This window comes from Ambystoma mexicanum, chromosome 1q (genome assembly GCF_040938575.1).
Source record: "Ambystoma mexicanum isolate Mex_15411 chromosome 1q, UKY_AmexF1_1, whole genome shotgun sequence".
NCBI lineage: Eukaryota > Metazoa > Chordata > Amphibia > Caudata > Ambystomatidae > Ambystoma > Ambystoma mexicanum.
In genome coordinates this window covers 204,988,327-205,010,602 of record NC_090922.1, presented here as the reverse complement: position 1 = coordinate 205,010,602, position 22,276 = coordinate 204,988,327, and the positions used below count along the sequence as shown (strand labels likewise).

Below are 22,276 nucleotides of genomic sequence, written 5' to 3'. Positions count from 1 at the left end.
CGTGCAGCTAAGAGAAGTATTTAAGGAAAGGGAATGTCCTTAAAGGAGGAAGGGACACTGATTGGTGTATGGTTTAACATGTTCTAACGTTTGAACTACAACAAACTGATTTTACAATAAGGAAAGAGAAGCATACTGCTAGCCTCTGGTCTTGATATAGATGTATGTAGTATTTAACGCATGTGGTAATCCCATAAAATAGCCCATGCTGCAAATACCCCATGCTTTTACCAATGGTGCTGTGATATAGGAGATATTTGAAGTACGTCTTGTTTTTACTGTTACCACCAAATTTATAATGAAAGAAGGGGTGAAAAGACTTCAATTTTGTAGGTGTTCACTGTCAAAATCAATCCAATTGTGTTTGATAGGACTCATTTGTTAGGCTATCACGCTAAGGCTACACTCTTTTCATTGTAATATTTACTGTGTAACCCTCTTTTAGAACAGAAAGGAAGTTAACAGCACTCAGGAAGATAACTTTTGAATAAAGCTCTACATGGGTGGGAATGAGCAGTTTCTTTCTTATGCAGAGTACAATAGAGTGTATCCAAGTTTTTAATTTTGGTTCCAGGTAGTAGCACCACCTGAAGTAAGCCAAGACCAGACTTGGACTGGCCTATATTGCAATAGGGCAATGCCAAACCAAAAACACAAAAAGCTAGTGTGGGTCAAATTGGGCCAGTTCTTTGGCCCATGTGGGCCAGTTTGATAAGTTATTTCGCCATCCGCTAGTAGCTTTGACCAGTGTTACTGAATAAATATTCTTTAAAATGCACAATTTGTATCACATTTTATCAAAAACCTCCCACTTGGGTACTACTCAAACAGTCTGTCACAAAAGGAATTAATTGCCATTTGCAAATGTGGTTTACGCAAAACAAAAGAGGTGATGGCTGGAAGGATTGGAATTAACGCTAACCTCTGGCATTGCTCTTGGAAACCCTCCAGACCATCGTTCTTCGCCTGCCAAGCCATTACAAAAGGGGAAAGACCATTTGCAAATCAGGCTTGGTCCCACCCCAAAAGGGGCAGTCCATCCTAAACTGCTTGGTCACATCCCTTCTGCATGAGACCACAAGCATCCCCAAACATGTTTCGGCATTGTTGGGCCTCATCAGTGAGGAGTATCTTGGGTCTCTAGTCCCAGCAGTCATGGGACTCATGTCTGGGCATACCCGTCTGTCACTACTTCTGTTTCATTACACAAAGTACGCTGTTCTTTATTTATATTTCTTAATGGTTACTTATAAGTAGTCAACCATTCTGATAACCGAGCAGCGGTTACTTCTCCCCGGTTTACTACGTGTGAGAGAAAATAAAATAACCAACATCACCCCTGTCGGGGAAGGAGGCACTGAGACCCGGCTGCAAGAGTTCAAAGGATGGTTTATTTCTCCAGCTAGGAAATAACCCAAAAAACCCCTACCAATATTTACATCATAACTCATATATATATCAATTAAAGTAACTCTAACAAAAAATACTAAATGGACCCGATTGGCCAGGCGGTGTGGTGCTGTAGGTGTGGGTGGCATCTCTTCCTCGTGATTGGCTGAGTGGCTGACGAGATGATGGACGTCAAATATCTTGTGCTCCACGCAGGTCAGGGTCCGGTCACTGTGGTCATTACCTAAGCTAATATGTTGCATCCGAAAAACACTAAATAACAAATGATCTAAACATTTTATGTTACTTTTCATATTTCTTACACAAATCACACATAGTATTTATTGTTAGTACAGTTGGGTCATTCGTGGCTTTAATTGGAGGCCTTGACCATTATTGTGCTTGTAAAAAGAGTCAAGCTGTGTTTCACATATCTCTTAAGCTTCAGACCTATTAGTATAAGTAAAAACATATATTGTGATAAAATGCTTAAGGTTAGTAGTGGATGTGTTGGGTGGGTTTCGCAGCACAGGCGAGGGTCTGGTACTTGAAAGAAATACCTTACAGGGAGCGCAGAGTCAGGATGGCAATAAATTGCTCTAAATGGGGGTGGGTGGCTTGCACGTTTATGGGGACGAACGAGCAGAAAGTGCTTAGCTCATCCTGGTTCACATGCTGGTTCCCATGCTAGCAGTGATCTCAGAGAAATAAAACTGTATCATATTGGTTGTGGCAACTTTCTCCGGCTTCAGCGTGAGAATTGTAGCGCAGAGCTTTCCTTCGCAGGGGGAGTGCAAGGGTGGGGGCCAGCCAGCTGCCTGCGCGCCTTGTGTGTGTCTCTGTCCTTGGCTGCTGCGGTGGAGGGGGAGCTGCGCATTGCTGTACTATCGCAGTGAGGCCCGTTTACCCAAGATGGAGTTGAAAGAGGGCACAAAAGATGTATGCCCCGTGTCCTGCTCAGTAGTCCCATCTATGTAGCAGTCAACCGTGATTAACTTTACATAAGGGCAAGGGGCAATCCCACTACCGGAGGCACGTGGTCCAAGCCCTGTACTGAGGAGCGTACGGCGCGAGGGTCCTGGGGGCCCCTCACTCCCATACATTCCCCCCTTTCTTTACATCTAAAGTAATTAACTACTTATCTCGTTCTTTCTGTTCTCCCTTCGGTAGCGCTCAGCTTGAGCCACAGCCTCATACCAAGCGGGTGTACCCTTTATTGGCATCCATGCTTTGCACACACTTCTTAAGCTGTTACCTCTTCTTGCATATTCTTCTGGGGTGACCATTAAGTATATCCCACCATCCCCATCTAAATCTATCCAAACCTCGTCATACCACAGCAAGTTCTTTGGTTCTTTAATGGTAGTATGATGTAGACTATCAACCACGTCCCATTCTGCTTATAGATGGCAGTCATTCTATACTGCGGTGTGGTGTTTTCTCCAGTTTGTACTTGGGCATCTATCATGGTAGCCACCGTTGTCTGTCGGCCCACTGTTACCATCATCATCGCTGAATTAGGCATATTATTTTCACAGCATCTTAGTCCCAGTTGGCACACACAGAATATTAGGAGAAGAAAGACAATAATGGGAATGAGTATCTTCGCTGCTATATTCACCCATGATGGTATCCAGCTGAACAGATTGTCGAACCACGTGTTGTTGTCTGCTCCACCTTCTGTTCTCATTCTTTCTCCTAAATTATGCACTGCTGTTATCACGTGTGACAGTGTCCCGTTAGCAGTATCTGAAGTTGGTAGGAACGTGCAGCACGCCCCCCCAATTTTTTTGCAAACACCGCCGTCCATCGCCGTGATAAGATCTAAGACATATCTGTTTTGCATCGTCATCAGGCACAGTGCACGGAGCTCTATTTTTATGATGTTGAATCCTTCTTCAGTGTCGTTAGCCAGCTGGATGAGCTCCCAGCGTGTTATCTGCAGCCATTTCGCGTTTGTCCTTGCTTGAACGCCTGGTGCTAGAAATGATGCAAAAAATGTCCCTGCAGAACAGAAAAGCTTGTACTGCTGCGGGATTTCAGCAAGGAGTTCTTACGATTTGGACGAAATATAATTGGATCTTTTCCTGCGTGACAACTTGGTTCTCAATGTTTCTTCTGACAATAGTTCGTATGCTGGGGGCTCCGTGATTGTCTCATCGGGCGCTGTCGATGGTTCAGCTGATTGCCTTGCTGCCGATATGTCAGCCGATTGGCCTGCTGTCGAACTGTCAGCCGAAGACCTTGCTGTAAACTGAACGTGGCTCTCTGGTATCACCATTAGTGCTGAGTGAAGTGTGGCTAGGGCACAAGTGCCCCTCCAGGATGCTGGGAGATGCAGGTAAGCTTGTTTGCCACAGATGCAGTATATGTCCATTAGTGCAGAAGTGCCTTTTTTCATATCTGGTATTATTAAAGTCTTATTGCACTGCTGTGCGTTTCCCATATTCACCTTCCCTTCTCCATGGAAGCAAAGTTTGTGCGGTATTTCCCTTTGAATCTTTATGGGTCTCTCCAGGGGTGTGACCCATGTCAGCTTGGTGACATGCTGTGACCAGATGGGGATGCACGTTTCTTTTGCGCACTTGTATGTTTCGTCTGGCAGCCCTCGAAGCCCCTCAGCTTTGCATTTAATCGTTTCATCATGCCACTTGTCGTCTGCATACCTTGTCCCTCTTATGATGAAAAATGGCTCTTGGAGGCAGATTACTCCTTGTCGTCTGCTGGTGCATGTTTGTTCGTTTTCCAATTTTTCCATGGTGACTGTGTGTGCCTGAAATGTCTTTTTTATTCTACTCAACATCAGATGAATCAAACATCGGGCCTCAGACAAGGGTACTTTCTGTGGAACTAACATTTTTGGGGTTCCAGTTGCATGAGGAATAAGTGAGCACACGTAGCAACTTTCTTTACTTGCTTGCTTTGCTGCGGTGCTCATGTCTGAATACCATTTATTTGATTGGTCAGGGTGTCGGGGGTCCTCTATTTCATCTAACCCCAGGTTGTGATAAATATCATATCTGTTTTTTCCTGCCCCCCTTTTTCTCCTCCTTCTTTTGTTTTTTAATTGGGTACCAACTCGTTGACATTGCAGCGGGAATATTCTGGACCATGCATCATCAATGTTGTTCATGGTGACATGTGTGTATTCAGTAGTGGTTTCTGGTGCTGTGTGTGTGTGCATGCTTGTATTTCTGGAGTTAGTCAACCAATAGTAATCGTCATTTGCATTCCATCCAAGCTCTCTTTCCTGGGCCATAGTATTACTCAACAATGGAATAGCAGTTTTGTTCACATGCAATTGTTCATAGGGTGGCGTTGCATTTATGCTATTTGATTCAACGCTATAAGTGTCCTTCAAAATGGTTGTTACTCCAGTCCATATTAGTTTAGACCCTGGTTTTGTCATATTAGCCCCGCTCCCCCCTTTGTTCATTTAATTTGCCACAAATAAAACAACGTTATACCAAATAAAATAAAACATCATTATTGCAAATAGTATGGCAGTATATTTTATAACGCATTCGACATTGCTCAGTCTACTGGCCCTAGTGGCATCCCTATTTCTATCTAACATTTCAGCCTGCTCAGCCGTTTTGTCGCATTGGCTCATGTTGAACCTAGGTGGGCGAGACAAATTCGTTAAGTCATCATGAAAAGAAACATATTTGCAATTGTTCATTCTTTTTCGTCTTTTTGCTCAATTAGGCATTTAACAATTTCTTTCCATTTATCATAAAAACAATGAAGAAAAATAGAAAAAATAACACGATTCATATGAGAATAAGAGAGAGAAAAAAAAAGAAAGAGAGAGAGAGAGAGACAGAATATGTAAAAAACATTTTGCTTTTTCACTATACTTTCCCTGTTTTAGTTGCAGTTTTCATTGTTTCAGACTGTGTTAGCGATGCCATCCACACAGGCTGTTTCATTCTGGGGGAGTGCGACACTGTGCGCCCTTCGCACGTCCGATAGGGGCACCCAGTATTTCAGTCCCTTCACTTTAACTGCGGTTGTGGTGCTGTACACCACTGTGTATGGACCATGAAATGTTGGTGAATTCCACCTTTTTACAAAACTTCTAACATAGATGTGTTGCCCTGGCATTAAAGGCCCCTCCGGGCTATCTGCTGCCGGCATGGAGGTGTCTGTTGCTACATCTTCAGTAAATGGCGGAGCAATTTGTTTTGCTATGCTGCGTACTGCGCGTGTTAGCTATGCTAGGTATTCCTTAAATTCTTCCCCCAGCACTGTGGGAGCCCTGTGTGCATCAGACACCCTCCTAACAGGAGAGAGCGGCGTGTGCAATCCCCGTCACAATTTCGTGCGGGCTCAAATGGTGATCCTTGCATGGTTGATTTCTGAGTTGGAACAGTGCTAGGGGCAGACAATATACCCAATTGTTTTTCAACGTGCAGCATAATTTCGATAAATTGCTTTTGAGCAGATCCTCTCCACAACTCCATTGGCCATTGGATGATAAATCGAACATAGTTTATGTTTCACCCCCAGAAGGGAGGTTACTTCTTTGAACAGATCATTCACAAAGTGCGTGCCGTTGTCTGAACGGATCACGTCACAGATTCCCCACCGCGAGAATACTTCTCGCGCAAGGAACTTGGCAGCACATTTTGCATCAGGATGGGGGCAGGGGCCCGCTTCCACCCATCGTGAAAAAGGGCATACCACCACAATCAAGTATCTCGCTCCATTACATCTTTCTCCCATATCGGCATAGTCGATATGTAGCTCTCTAAATGGACCTGTAGGGCGTGGCAAAGTGCCACACAGAGTTCGTAATGTCATTCCTGAATTGTAAGTTTGGCATGTAGTGCATTCAATCACAAATTTAGACAAGTATTCGTGCAGATTGGGAACAAACCAATCCTCCTGAATGTCTGAGGCAATGTGTTGTTTTGCAACGTGAGCTGGGAAATGCAGTTGTTGGAACGCTACTTCTAATAATTCTACAGGCATCACTAACTTTTCCTTGTCGTTTTCTGTCTCCAAATGAGATCTGTGGCTGATTGTGTACATCCTTGTTTGCCCCACAACTCCTGCTCTTCCGGTGCAGCCTTTCTCTGGAGTTTTATCAATTGTGCTATGGGCGTGTTACTGTATGCTTCTGCTGGTTGTTCAGCTGTGGCTGTTTTTACAACGTACTCTGATGTTGGTGTCTTATTGAAGTACAAGGCTTCCTTCGCTGCTGTGTCGGCTGCCGCGTTCCCCAATGAGACAGCGGCTGTGTTATTGGTATGGGCTTGGCATTTAACCACTGCTACTACCGATGGCTCTGCTAAAGCTTTTATTAGTTCATTTCGCAACGTGGCATGTTGTACGGGGGACCCATCTGCTCTTCTAAACCCTCTCCTTCGCCAGCGTGATAGCCCTGAGTGAACTGTGGTGGTGGCGTAAACTGAGTCTGAATATATTGTTACGGCACAATCTTTGGCTGTGTGTAACGAACGCGCTGATTAGTGCAGTCAGTTCGGCTGCTTGTGCAGAGTAATGTGAGGGGAGGCGCTTTTGAACAATCACTTCGTATGTGTCTTCTTCCATGCGCACTACTGCCATCCCCACATGTTTCTCTCCTGTCTCTGAGTTTATGGATGCTGACCCGTCTATGAAATAGATTTCTCCTTCTGTAAGGGCATTTTCTCTTGCTTTGGGAATGTCATCGCCCTCTTCCCTCATACGTACTACAATCGTGTTCCTGTAAATCTTCAATTGTGCATGGCTCCGTAATGAATATGGCTGGGTTCACTGTTTTTCATCTGACCACGTGTACATTTGGACTGGATATTATTATTTCATAAGCAGATGCTCTCTGTGTTGTGAGAGTGGATTTTGATCTTTCCAAGATAGCAAATAATGAGTGTTCCGCAGATAGCGTCACTGAACATCCCATTACGATTGTGGCACTTTTCTCAATGGTGAAGGCCGCTGCAGCGAGGGCCTGTTCGCAAGCGAAATGTCCCTGCATTACTGGGTCTAATATTCCACTGTAGTACGCTAATGGTTTGTGGCCTAGCGATGTGTTTTGTGTCAATACTGCTGTCATCAATGTTCCATTGCTGTGTGAAAACAGGAAAAATTCCCTTTCATAATCTGGATTTGCAAGGACTGGGGCGTCTGCAATAAGGTCTTTTAATCGGGAGAATTGGGCAATTGTCTCATGTGTCCATTTTATTGGGGCCCTGTTCTTCTGTGCTTCTGTCAGTGCTTGTAGCATTGGCCGTGTGTATGCTGCATAGTCGAGAATCCATGCTCGGCAATAGTTACATATGCCAAGAAATTTCTGCATGTCCTTCACTGTTTTTGGTATGATAATGTGTCGAATGGCAGCAGCTCTGTCTGGTAGTATTCTTTTTACATCTTTAGATATTTGCTGGCCGAGATATACAACGTCTGCAAGGCAATATTGTAACTTTCCTTTGTCCACCTTGTATCCCTTGGCAGCCAATACGTTAAGCAGTGTTATCGAGTCTTCTCTACACTCTTCTTCTGTTTTGCTGCAGACGAGTAAATCGTCTACATACTGTATAATGGTGCTCCCTACATCTATGTTACTGATGTCTTCTCGTAGTACTCTGTTAAAAATGCTTGGGCTCTCGCAATACCCCTGTGGGAGTCTGCGGTGTTCATATCTGCTGTTCCCTAATGTAAAGGCTGTAAGGTACTGTGATTCTGGTGCAAGTGGCACAGAGAAAAAAGCATTTTTCAAAACAATGACAGTGAAGCAAGTTGCCTCTTTTGGTATACTGCACAATATTGATGCCGGATTAGGCACTAATGGGAACTCTTTTAGGATGACGTCATTGAGTGGGCGGAGGTCCTGGACCATTCTCCACGCCCCTCCTTTCGCTTTTTTAATCGGAAAAATCGCTGTGTTGCATGGGGAAGTTGATGGCACTAAGATACCTTGGCTTAGGAGTGCATTCACTGTTTCTCTAATACCTTCCTCTGCTTCTTTGGATATTGGGTATTGTTTCACTCTGGGTGGGAGGGCGCCTTGTTTCAGTTTTATCTTTATGGGAGTCACCTCATGCAACAATCCCACATCGTGTGGCCCTGTAGTCCAAATTTCAGGTGCTACCCTGGCCATGTCTTCATCAAATATTGTCAGTTTGGCCTTTATGTTAGCCATGAGTGGGTTGTGTATTTCTCTGTATTGGATCATAATGTCACATGGTACGCTTATTTCCATTATTATTTCTCCATCCCCCTCGTAATCGGTAAAAACAATTCTTCATCAGTTATATCTTTTAGCATTATGTTCGACTCTATGCATAGCACACTTCTCCACTCGCGTCCCTGTGCGTCCAGGCTATGACCACAATGCGTTTGTTGGAAACTTGAACTGCCTCAGTGTCTATAGATATAATTGTGCCTGGCATTACATCTGCTGGTGTGATTGGTCGGAATATGAAGTCTGATGGTATTCTACACTCTTTTTGTGTTATTTCAGGCACTACTCGGGCTAATACCTGTATTCCATAGACGAACATGTCCATGTCAACGGGGATCCCTCTTACTGCAACTTCCTTTGTAATCGTGCTTATTATCAGGAGTGCTCGTACGGGGCATACCCCTGGCGTCGAGCACACTATCCCTCTTTCAGTAAAGGCTATGGTCATGTTTAACTTACTGAGCAAGTCTTGTCCCATCAAATTGATTGGCGCGTCTTCGTAATACAATAAGGGTGTGCGCACTGTTTTTCCCCCTACTGTTACATCAAGATCTTTTGTATAAGGAACTTTTAAAATAGCCCCAGAGAATCCCTGCATCTCCAAATTTCCTTCTTGTTTGCAAAGGTAGCGGGCGCCCCTCTCTCGACAGAACAAGGCCTGATAGCCTGTTCAGTGGTTATTAACCACTTGAGAGTTCGCAGCCACTGCTTTTACTCACTGTGCCTTTCACAGATGGGAAATATCCATTTGCATATCAGTCTTTGTCCTGCCCAGGGGCAGTCCAGCACCGAAATGCAATGGCAATTCCAACCTGAACGAGAGTACCACCAGCAACCCCATACACGTGTTTCACCCTTGTTGGGGATCATCAGTGAGGTGAAGCTGATGCCTCTCTAAGCACAGAGAAATCTCCAAATTTCTTCCCGAGAGCTGAAACCGCCCTTCTGTGAGACATGATTTTTCTGCTCCAGAGTCTACCATAAAGATAAACTGCTTGTTTCCTATCTCTGCCGCCACTAGTGGTTCCTCATTTGCACTTTGTGTGGTGGATAGGACTGGACACGCAAGTACTCTCTGTGGGCTGTCCTAGTCTTGGTATCTTTGCTGACCTGGCACTGAAAAAACGTTGTCACCTACGACCGTTACGCCACGGAATGGTGCAAGGGCACCGTTTGCGGCCGCTGCAAAAGGGTTATTGTTTATGTTCCCTACTGAGTTTTGTCTTGCCATGGGCTGTAGTGCGTTTTGCTGTTGTGGCTGCTGCTGTTGTGGGGCTGGCTGTCTTTGTTCCATTTGGGGGTCATAGCAGTACTGATCTTGTTGTACCCCCCTCCCGATTGGAGCTCCACAAGGACTACCTTGGTGTGGGCAGCCCCACCCCTGTTCATTGTTCATGGGCTGCTGCTGCCCCTGAAAATACCCTGATGGTCGCATTCTACAATCTCGTGAATAATGTCCCCACTTTCCACAATTCCAACATGACCCCTGTTGTCCTCCTCTTGGTCCTTGCCCACCATACCCTCTGTTTCCCATTCCTCCGTATCCTCCCCTCTGCCCACGGTACCCACCTCTTCCTTGGGCCGGCCTGTTCTGCCACTGTGATCCTTGGCATGGCTGTTCCTCTCCGTTCCACTGTCCTTGATTCTCTCCAATCCACTGCGCTGCTATCCCAATGGGTCTTCCTCCCGCGTTTTCCTCTCCTTCGTTTCCTCTGTCTGCGGTTACACTGGCAGTAATGGCGGCGACCTTCACTAATTTTGTCTGCACTAGTTTTGCTTCGTCGGCCAGCCTCTTTTGTGTGACCTCCTTTTCCTTCTCTTTGATCCTCCTCCAATGGTGTACAATTATGCTCTGAATTTCAGGCCACCCTTTGGCTTCGATCCCAGCTATTTTGTCCAAGGCCTTCTGCACCTCTTTCGGCAACCCCTTTTTAATGATAAAATAAAATAAGGCTGTTGATTGATTCCATGCCGTACCAGTTTCACTTCTCCATAAGTCTTGCACTCGCAAAATGAACTGCGCAGGATCCTCACTCTCCTCCATCGTGCACTGCATCACTGCATGTAAATCTGGAACGTCTGGAAATGCACGCCACAATGCATCCCACACTTGTGCTCGAACATTGTTGAATGGTGATCCATCGTGGCGATCACAGCTGATTGTTACTCCCGGGAACCCTGCCCTTTCCCAGATTGTGTCTGCTTGGTCCCCGATTGCTGATACTAATAAGGTTTTCACATCACCTATAGCTAACGGCACGCCTGCCGTGTTCTTCTCAAATACATGTATCCACTTACCTGCTCCTCCCGTCAGCGGGGGGAGGAGTTTTAACAGGTTGTTTTTGTCCATTTGGGCCCACGGAATATAGTTTGGCCTACCTGCTCCTTTATGTATCAGTGGCATTTGTAGTTTCTGTTTCTTTCCTGTTTTGCTCGTTCTCCCTTTTTTTGTTTTACTTACCAGTATGTTCCCTGTCTTCCCTGTTCGTTGTCTTAATCTACCCTGCCATAATGGTGGTGATAGTGTGTCTGGGTAACGGCAGTTTGGCAGTGGGGAACCCTCTGCGGCAGCTGCCTCTTCGTATTCATCTAAATCATCCCATACGTCTTCTATTTCTGACTCTAGCTCGTTATTATCCTCCCAGTTTTCCTTGGGTTCACTTCCTTGTCTTTCACCCTGATCTCCGCTTTGTTGACTCTCTGGTGTATCTGGGCGTATAATTCTCACTGGTTTGTTTTTCAATTGGAACAGGAACTGTCCTGACTGCCACTCTTGTTCTTGTCTTTGCTGTGATGACGTTCCTTATGGATTGCCCTGATACTGAGACTGCTGGGGTTGCATTGCTTACTGCCCCTATCGGGGGTGTGAGATCTGCCAGTGACAGCGGGGGTACCTCCCCTCCCCCTGGCAGCATTTGCCCTTTGTCACATAGAGCTCTTAACCGTGTTATTTCCATTTGTGCGTGTGCTAGCTGGCATTTTAAATCGCCTGTTAAACGTGCTATGTTCACAGGAGGCGCACTCGTGGGGCCATACAGGCCTCCTTTGTCATATGGCAGGGGTTCGGGGGCTGTTGCCCCGCACTGAGCAGTGGGGGTGGGTGGTATATACAGGGGCTCACTAAACCCTACTGCTGGCCTGGTCATTAAGGGATAGATTTTTGTTACTTCGTTCTCGGTTGTAGTTGTTGAGCACTCCCCTTTTGGTGTCCCGCTTACTTCTTCAGGTATTTTCTGCTTTTCTATCATTCGGCTTGTACCTACCTCTGCCGTGGGGGTAACTTCCTCGAACATTCGCCATAAATCTAATACTTCTCTCCGGTTCTGTAACTGTTTCCCTTTGTATCGTGCTAGCAAATGTGTTGATACTAGGTCCAACACTCTTTTGTCGAATGACCCTCCTTCTGGCCAAATTGGTATAACCCCATCTCCTTTTATCTCAGTGATCCACTGATCGTGATACTTCTGTATCCTGTCGCTATATAGTGGAAGGTGCTGGCAAATATCTGCCAGTGGCGGTACTCTCCCCATGGCAATGCTTCTTTTCCTTTCTTGTGTGTTCTGGTACCCTTGAGTCCCTTCCCACCTCTCACTTGGCATGTCAGTTACAACATGTGAAAATACGTTCTTTATCAATGCTCGCAATTATGGTATGTCGCATTAGCTGTTCTTCTTGAGAGGTGTTACCTGGTCACCTCTCACAATGTATTTCTTTGCCTATTATTCATTAATCACAAGTTACTTGTACTGAAATACTTTAGTGTGTTCAACAGGACATATACACAAAGCAGACCGACAAACATATAATCATGCAACATACACATGCACTGCCTGCGCGCGTTTGTTCTTTCCCTATTCCCGTTACTGTCCCCGGTTTTTCTTCTTCCCTATTCTACCTACTATTTCGCATTCACTCCCCACCTCTTTCACCTTTATTATGTCTCAAGATTTCTTACCTCCACGGAAAAAGAATATTCTAAAACTACTCCGAGTCTACTCAATATACGAGACCCCTACTATTTTCTCTTTATCTCTAGTCTGCACTTGGTCGGGACAAATGCTACGCAGCGCCGCCTTCTACCCCGTACGGGCTAGGATACTACTTCTCTTCTTCTCACTTCTTACAACACCTAATGGCCATATAAAGGATAGATCAGAAAAGCCTCACCGTCACTCACACAGACCCTATTCTTAACTACCTTCCCTTTGTTTGTTAGTTCCCTTCTTCCCATATTTTCCCCTTACCTTTCTTTGGGGTCTTTGCAACCGGGACTCCACGTGTTCAGTCAGGTACTCCGAGGGTCACCGCTCACGGCCGGACCTCGCTCAGGTCTGTCCCCCAACAAAGCCGTGGCCTGCCTTCGCGAGCAGCCTTTCCGATCGGGTATTCGTCAACCAGGAACCCTTGACCCTTTCTTCTTGGTGTGCACAGTCTGGTCAACCACAGAGGCGATGGTTTTTCTGGGGGCGTCCTGGATCTCGCTGCCGGGCGGGGCAGGCCTCGAGGCACCTCTCTAAATCACGTCGCGGGGGTCACCAAAAATGTAGGTGCCTTTCCCCGGCTTACTACGTGTGAGAGAAAATAAAATAACCAACATCACCCCTGTCGGGGAAGGAGGCACTGAGACCCGGCTGCAAGAGTTCAAAGGATGGTTTATTTCTCCAGCTAGGAAATAACCCAAAAAACCCCTACCAACATTTACATCATAACTCATATATATATCAATTAAAGTAACTCTAACAAAAATACTAAATGGACCCGATTGGCCAGGCGGTGTGGTGCTGTAGGTGTGGGTGGCATCTCTTCCTCCTGATTGGCTGAGTGGCTGACGAGATGATGGACGTCAAATATCTTGTGCTCCACGCAGGTCAGGGTCCGGTCACTGTGGTCACTACCTAAGCTAATATGTTGCATCCGAAAAACACTAAATAACAAATTATCTAAACATTTTATGTTACTTTTCATATTTCTTACACAAATCACACATAGTTTTTATTGTTAGTACAGTTGGGTCATTTGTGGCTTTAATTGGAGGCCTTGACCTTTATTGTGCATGTAAAAAGAGTCAAGCTGTGTTTCACATATCTCCTAAGCTTCAGACCTATTAGTATAAGTAAAAACATATATTGTGGTAAAATGCTTAAGGTTAGTAGTGGGTGTGTTGGGTGGGTTTCACAGCACAGGCGAGGGTCTGGTACTTGAAAGAAATACCTTACAGGGAGCGCAGGGTCAGGATGGCAATAAATTGCTCTAAATGGGGGTGGGTGGCTTGCACGTTTATGGGGACGAACGAGCAGAAAGTGCTTAGCTCATCCTGGTTCACATGCTGGTTCTCATGCTAGCAGTGATCTCAGAGGAAGAAAACTGTATCATATTGGTTGTGGCAACTTTCTCCGGCTTCAGCGTGAGAAAGGGAGCGCAGAGCTTTCCTTCGCAGGGGGAGTGCAAGGGTGGGGGCCAGCCAGCTGTCTGCGCGCCTTGTGTGTGTGTGTCTCTGTCCTGAGCTGCTGCGGTGGAGGGGGAGCTGCGCATTGCTGTACTATCGCAGTGATGCCTGTTTACCCAAGATGGAGTCGAAAGGGGGCACAAAAGATGGATGCCCCCTGTCCTGCTCAGTAGTCCCATCTATGTAGCAGTCAACCGTGGTTACCTTTACATAAGGGCAAGGGGCAATCCCACTACCGGAGGCATGTGGTCCAAGCCCTGTACTGAGGAGCGTACGGCGCGAGAGGGCTTGCGGGCCCCTCACTCCCATACACATGTTTGGGGATGCCTGTGGTCTCGTGCAGAAGGGATGTGACCTAGCAGTTCGGGCTGGACTAGAAGAGGTTAAGATTAATTCGAAACCTTCCAGCCATCACCTCTTTGTTTTTGATTTGCAAATGTGGGCCACTTTTTCATTGGTGCCCGAGAAAATGTTATGTCCAAGTCCGACCATGGCCAAGACCATCGTAATTGTTAATAGAAGGGATTTAGGAATCTGTGGATATTTCACTCTAAATTATTTTCAGCGTGCCTCTGCAGCGTCCCACAGTCTTTTCTTTCCAGAAGAAACACTAGACCACTTTTTGGTCTTAATGTTGCAGGCTGGCAGTCTTTCTTCTCTTTCCCTGACTTTATAGAAAATGATAACTGACAACACAGCCTTCTACATAGAAGCCTCTGGTTGTCGTGTCTTCTCCCGCTGCCCAATTGACACCAGAAGAGCCTCGCACCTGGCATATAATGGAAATTAGCTGGTATATTACGTGAATACCATTGATTTTATGGAATATTATGTGAGTACCTCGGAATATGAAGGAAATACTTTGCTTTTTATACGAGTGCCTGACATTCAATGCCTATATCTAGCATGCAATGGACTTACCCGGCCAAATGATCGCAATATAAGGCAAATTGTGGGAGTACCTGGATGTTTGATTGAGATACTTAAGTGTAAGTCCTGTTATGTTATGTGAGAACCTGAGCCTTTGATTGAAAGATTTGGTATATGTTGCTATTACCATGAGAACCTGTTGGGAGTACCTGGCATGTCATGTGGTTATCTGGTCGTTAATGGCACTACCTGGTGTATTGTGTGAGAAACAGAATATTTCAAAGGAATACCTTGATGAGATTATGAGTACCTCAAGATTTCATGACAATACCTGGGTTATGATGTGAGTACCGTGACGACTGATGGCAATTCGCAGCAAGTTGGTAGAACATCCAGGCATTTGAAGTCATTAGACGATTTATGATGTATCTGTCATTTGATATGAATATATTCAATATGCTTTGATGCCATTGCCTAACATGTAATGTAATGTGAACATCTGCCATTTTATAGTAGTACATGAGATATGATGCGAGTATATTTGCATTCGATGGCCATAACTGTTATACAATGTGAATACCTGACTTCTGATTGCATACCTGCCATTCGATGTGATTACCAGGCCTTTCAATAGCTATACCTGTCCTGACATATGTGTTCAAAGCCTGTAATATGATGTCAATGATTGGTAGATGGTTTGAGTGTACATATGGCAATCCAGAAAACATTGTAATCACACACACACCATAATTATTTCCTATGACAATGCTTGCTTTACCTTGTCACAGCCTTAATGTGTTTCTGCCGCAGTAGCTTTTTTACATGCCCACAGTCAATTCCTAGATTTCTTTTTGTTTTTTTCATTATAGCAATCGACAATATGAGTTGTGGAGAAGTCATTCAGAGTCAATGACGAGAGAGGTGTTTTCTTACCATGTGATATCTCTGCTGTTTCCTGTTTATCACAGATTATGTCCTTAATTGTGGCTGGCTCTCTTGTGAATGGCGGATACCAGAACCTGCCCAGCACCTCAAAACTTCATTGCATCTTAAATGACAACTTCAGGGCCTGCAGCTTCGGGATTGCGTTGGGTATCTTGGGCTTTATGTGGTGCTGTCTCTTTCTGGCACTGGACGCCTCCGAGGCCTTCATCGTCCAACCCAAAGTTCTGAGGTGCATCATGATCACGGATCTAATCATCTCCAGTAAGTGACACGTTTATTTTAATTCTCCCTCTTCTTATGGGCCCATTAGCCTTACAGCTCACACGAATAACCGACCAACCCAGTAGCTCTAAATATACATATAATTTAACGCACAATTTAGTACAATTGGTCATCCAGCAACTCTACTCAATTTCCTGATGAAACCTGCATTCTTTCAAATGTCAACTCAACAGCACCACGTAGATGTGCTTCCAGATCACACTTGTGCTATTCAAGCACACATTAACTTAACTTTGGCGCATTCTTGAAGGAACAGATGTTTTCTTGCTGTTTTGGGAATTCTCCTCATTACACAGAGGGGCCCGTTTTCCATTGAGATGTATCGTGGATGCAAGGCGTAAAAACCTTGTGTTTGGCTTTAACGCCTTGCATTCACGCCACGGCTCATTTTCAGTCATGTGTATGATTTGGCGGCAGAGAGCCGTTATGTCTGCACCTATGCAAACTCAAATTTTTCAACAATGTCTCCCTTCTCATTTGGACAGTTCTAATATTCTGCTGTAATGCTTTGTTATTACTCTCAACATTTCATAAATGGCTTACTACTACTTTCCTTAACCACGTTCCTCTGTTATCTTGTAGTTGCGTATTAAAGTAGTTTAAATGGTCCATGGACACCACCCTCAACCCACTGGGAAATATATTGTCCCCAGCGACTCCAACAGACCTCATTCCTGTTTGAAGACGAAGTTTACTATTCCGTTCATGACGTTCACACGTCCCTCAGTACCTCTTCTTCCTTCACAATGACTCTAAAGAAATGTTACATCTCCTTTCATGAGTTTCAATATCATTGAGTTTCAGGGTAATCGTCTCCCCTTTCACGTTCTGACACAGGGACATCCATCAATGACTTAAGACAGTCCGCTGGTGACTAATTGGGCAAATGTCCCAGACTGTTTCTGGCACCCCTCAAGATTTCCCATACGATTGGGGAGGCGCTCGAGGCCCAAGCACTGTAGGACTTGGGTGCAAAATGATCACTGCAGCTTGCTAAGAAAGCTCAGAATGGAGGGGCCAGCAGAGGGCTTATATGATGCTCACCTGGCAAATATCACTGTGGGGGAAGCTCTGTTGGCCTGCTAGCTCCATGCTTCTTCCCACCTTCACAGGGTTGCTGCTAGTGTGGAGGAGCTGCCGGAGAAGAGGATCGCGTGAAGCAGGGAGTGCCTGGAACACAGGCAGCCACATTATGAGCAGCCACCTGCAGCTGTGATCTTCAGAGGCACTGATCACCTGCTGCCAATGTGTCAGGACTGGCTGGGTTAGTAACAGGAAGAGTAACAGGATTAACATTGTGCTTTCATAGCTGGCTGGGTTAGTTGTGCTTTCAGAGCTGGCTGGGTTAGTAACAGGAAGAGTTTGTACCTAGAATTAACATTGTGCTTGCCCAAGTCAAGATGGAGAGAAAGAAACTTAATCTGATTTGTTAAAGGAACAATGATATGTTTGGTTTGCCTGATTGGTGGAAAGGATAATGGGTTTGATTCTTGGGAGGTGAGCAAGATTCTAAACTGCCTTTCATCCATAGAAATTCAGTGGCTGGTTGTACATCAGTTAAGCTCCTTAAGTAAGGCCCTTTCAAAGTTCAGAAAATCTACCAAAGAAGTAAGAATATCGCTTGCTGATCCTGTATGAACAAGAAGACATCAGGTGGGATCGTTCTTTTAAAGATTTTAAGATTTTCACAGTGAACTTTCATTTTCTTTTATAAGAAAACTTAAAGAGCTAACAAGTTTCAAAATTATTTGAGAAAAGAGACATTTACAGTTAAGTTACTATAAGGAAACAAGCTTGAAGATTGTGCGTTGAAGTTTAAAGTTTATTAACTGCGTGTAATGTACTTCAAGACTGTTTAATGTGTGCGCAAGTTCGCGTGTCGTCGTTTACGTGTTTTAGGAAGCGCGCGGGTATTCAGAGCGATAGAGCGCGTGCCCAAATGAATTGCGCAAGTGAATTTTAGCGTGTGTACATTTTTAACGTGAAAGACGTTTCATAAGAAAACGCGTGTTGGGTTGCGATAGAGCGCGAGTCCATTTTAATTAAGCGTGAGTTGTTTTTAATGCGTGAACTATTTTACGTGAATTACGTTTCGTTTCTCCGCGTGTGTTCGGTAGCGATAGAGCGCGAGTCCATTTTAACTAGCACGTGTTATTTTTATCGCGTTTACGTATTTTTTCACACGTGCGTGTTTTGTTAAGAATCGCGTGTGTATTTTAAACGCGAGGACAATTCTTCACGTCTTCTGATTTCACGTGTTTAACGCACACGCGTATCAAGAAAGAAACTATACGTTTTTATGTGTAAATAAAGAAACAATTCACACGCAGAAGGAAAGCAGCATTCCAGAAAGTTAAAGAGTATCTATTTAATGTAATTTATGCAAATGGAATTCAATACTTCAGAGAAAGACTGCATTTTATAAAAGCATTAAAAACTACATAGAGTGAAAAGAACTTTAAAGCAAGAAGAATATCTAAGTCTGTAAGGTGTTTGCAAGGGCCATCACTTTAGGATTCTAAAGAGACTTGAGTGGCTTGAACTATATGCACTAAACAAGATATTATTTACAAGATATTCCACACAGATTATTAGCCTCTAAGTCTTTTACTGAGGTTTAAGAGGTAAAGAGTTTAGAGTTTGTTTAGAATAATTTTAGAAAAGAAGTTTATATTATCATATAAGTAACCAGGTGTATTTGTTTACTACAGATACCAGAGCCTACCAGAAGGTTGCAGGGCTGCAGTGTCTCCGTTGTTATTTTCTCCAAATTCCCCTTTCCCTTTCTTGGGGTTTTCAGCTCAGCTTATACTTAAGGGTTGAGAGGTGAACTCCTGGTGAGGGTCTGTGGGGCCAGCATCAGCTCCTGTGGAATTCAGTCAAGCCTGTCCCTGACAGGATGAAAGCCCCATGACAAATTGAAGCAGGGAGTCCCTGGAACACAGGCAGCCACATTATGAGCAGCCGCCTGCAGCTGTGATCTTCAGAGGCACTGATCACCTGCTGCCAATCTCAGGAGGAGGGACATTGCTTCTGCTAGCGGAGCGGGCCAGCTAATCGCAAGAGGTGAGCGCAGATCTGGGACTTGGCTCACTGCTTCCTGCTATATAACAAAGTGTGGCAGGGACCCCAGGTGCTCCCCTGTTGGGGGCAAGGACAGGAGCGTTGGGCTCAGACTTGGCGTCAGAGGCTACCACCATAGTCACCCTGGGGCGGCTGACTCAAAACAGCCCTGTGTAATCCTCAGAGGCGCATATGTGAATAAAAGGGCATCCTGTCCCAATGGGGCAGAGACACGAAAATGACTGAATCACCCAGACATGAATACACATGGCTGGACGCCGGCAGTAAGCGCATCTCACAATGGAGCATAGAATGATGACCGAACAGCAGCGCAACCCAACAGGGGGCCTGAGACAGCAGCCATTCTTCAGTTAACACTTTGCCTCACTCAAAGGCCCTGGCACACGCTATTGGAGTGCAACAGTCTGCTTCCCACAGTCACTGACCACTGGAGATACCGGGACACTGTTGCCCACGCAGCACCAAGCCACTCACTACTGCTGTCTCACCTTGCACCCACTGGCTCGCACAACTTCCCCAGTTGCCTGCTTGGTATGCCAAGGACATCAAGGGACTCAACTCCAGAAAGTGTGGCAGGTAGAATTCCCAGTGACACACCTCTGCGCTGCTCATCCAGATGCTATCCCACAATGGACAGCCAAACAAAGCAGCAGCAGGCCATATTGACTGAGATGAAAATAATAGGACAACGGACACAAGAAACAAATGCAAACGTCCAGGATATTAAGAGGGACCTACAAGATGTGCACAGCTGCCTCAACACCCAAGCTGAGTGAACTACTGATAATGAACAATGCGTCAGCACGCTGAAGGACAATTATGACACAACCGCCACAAACCTTGATAGGGTAATCAAGGAGGTGCAGCGCCTAGGAGCCAAACTGGAAGACCTGGAAAACAGGTCTAGGCACAACAACCTTAGCTTAGAGGACCTAGCGGAGGGTGTCGAGGGCACTGATCTAGAAGCCTACATTTATGCCTTCCTGCACGATAAACTGCATATGGACAATCCACGAAACTACATAATCGAACGAGTACACAGAGCCCCTGTCCCTAAACCGACCACAGGGATTGGCCAGGCATTATCACCATGCGATTGCTCAACTTCCAGTACAACCTTGCGATTCTGAAAGCTTACCAAGCGGCGGGAGTGGTGTGAGTGGACAACGCTGACATACAAATCTTCAATAACTACTCCATCAAAGTCTCCCGACGCAGGAAGGGTTCAACCCACTGTTTGAAGCGCTGAAGGGCACAGAATAAAAGTACTACCTCAAGTTCCCAGCTGTGTGGTGCATTGAACTCGACCGGAAGTGGTACTCCTTTGAGGACCTTCAAACAGCCTGGCGATTTCTAAAACAAGACCTGGTGACAGCCAAATATACCCAGACGGGCGATGGAGGAGAGCAGGGGAGCCGCTCCACACCGCGACCACAACACCAGTCTACGACGAGACAGAGAGATGGCAAAAAGTGGGCAAAAAGCCTAGGGACCTGAGGCGCACACAGGATGAAAGGGTAAGGTGAAGACAGCATGACTGTAAGATGGACTCATTTTTCTGGTTGATAGAACTAAACTGGGCGGCCCCGGTTCTGAGGATATTTCCGGCCTGCTTTCCCTTACAGAAACCTTTTGCCCTACAGCGCTATTGAACCAACTCCCAATGCACGACCCACGTTCGAAGGTGGAAGTGCCTAAGTGTGGCACCAACATGGATCATTTGCTGCTTCCACCTACAGGGATGGGACACTATGCACTGCTCATCACCCGCGGCCTCCATTAACTCCCTTGATGCTTCTGACTCCCTTGCCACTTGCATTCTTATTGTTATGATCCCCAATGTTCCCTCTTCGGGGACGTTGGTATGTGTGGAGTAGGCAGTCGGTTCACAGACCTCCTCTAGCCAGTCCCACACAGGCACTACTGGCAAGTTATTGGGATACGGTTCTTCGATCCCAATGTTTATTGTGTTCTCACTGTTTTTGGGTGATTTAGTTGGGTACATTTCCAAATGCCTGCTGAATTGTATACTGTTGATGTGGATACAATCATGGATGCCGCCTGCGGGCCATATAGTGGATTTTATGGGAGGGGACAATTTTTGAATGTATGCCTATTGCAACGCTGGGGACATGGTTTGTGCCACGGGGGACCATCTCTTGGGCGAGCACCGATTGAACACCTCCTTTAGGATGCAATGACCTCCCTCACACTGGGAACATTTAATATACAGGGTTTTGCCACATCAAAAGGAGGTGAATGCTCAATTACATGCGTGATATCCAGGGGTACATCATCTTTTTGCAAGAGATGCACCTTAATTCTGGGGAATCCGCAAAATTGGGTCGTGGCTAGGTGGGGGTCCCGAAGCACTCTCCTTGCCAGGGTAAAAGTGGTGTCTTCATCCTGATCCATAGGTGTATCCCTACAAGTACTCAATACGCTGGCAGACAAAATGGGTGCTTCGTCCTGGTTCAGGGGCGTATTTAACAACAGCCTCTCACCCTACTCAACCTCTATGCACCCACAACTGATTCCCTGAACTTTTTCACACACACCTTTACGGAATGCGCATGCATTTTGGGGAATCTGATGGTGGTGGGGGAAGACCTGAATGTTCCCTTAGACCCACTAATGGACCGTCAGAGTGCAAACACAGCCACAGGTAGTGTTCCCCTTAAACGGGCCACCCTCCACTCCCTTATGGACGACCTTTCGTTGATGTCAAACACAAGGGTCAGAGGGACTATACCTTCTATTCCAATCACCATCGCAGCTACTCCAGGATTGATTACTGGCTAGTGCCCTCCAATGCCACACACCTAGTTCAGAAATGTGACATAATACCCACTACCTTGTCGGATCATGCGCCGGTCATCACGCACATGGTATTGCCTGATGTTCCGCGTAGGATGCCATTGTGGAAACTGAACTTGCAGGCCCTACGTTTCCCAGACTTTTTTGCACACCTAGAGGGCGGTGTGGACATTTTCTGGCAGACCAATCTGTCCCCAGGCCGCACAGACGACGACTGTTGGAACTCCTTTAATGCTTATATGCATGGGGAGTGT

The 22,276-nt window shown here is 45.6% G+C and overlaps 1 protein-coding gene across 1 annotated transcript in view; it reads left to right on the top strand.

Moving 5' to 3' along the window:
- SYNGR4 (synaptogyrin 4) overlaps positions 1-22,276 on the top strand; it is a 705,695-nt gene that overhangs the window by 310,032 nt on the left and 373,387 nt on the right. Inside the window, exon 3 of the mRNA XM_069633756.1 lies at positions 15,863-16,100. Coding sequence (XP_069489857.1) covers positions 15,863-16,100 — 238 coding nt within the window. The remainder of the gene's footprint in view (positions 1-15,862; positions 16,101-22,276) is intronic.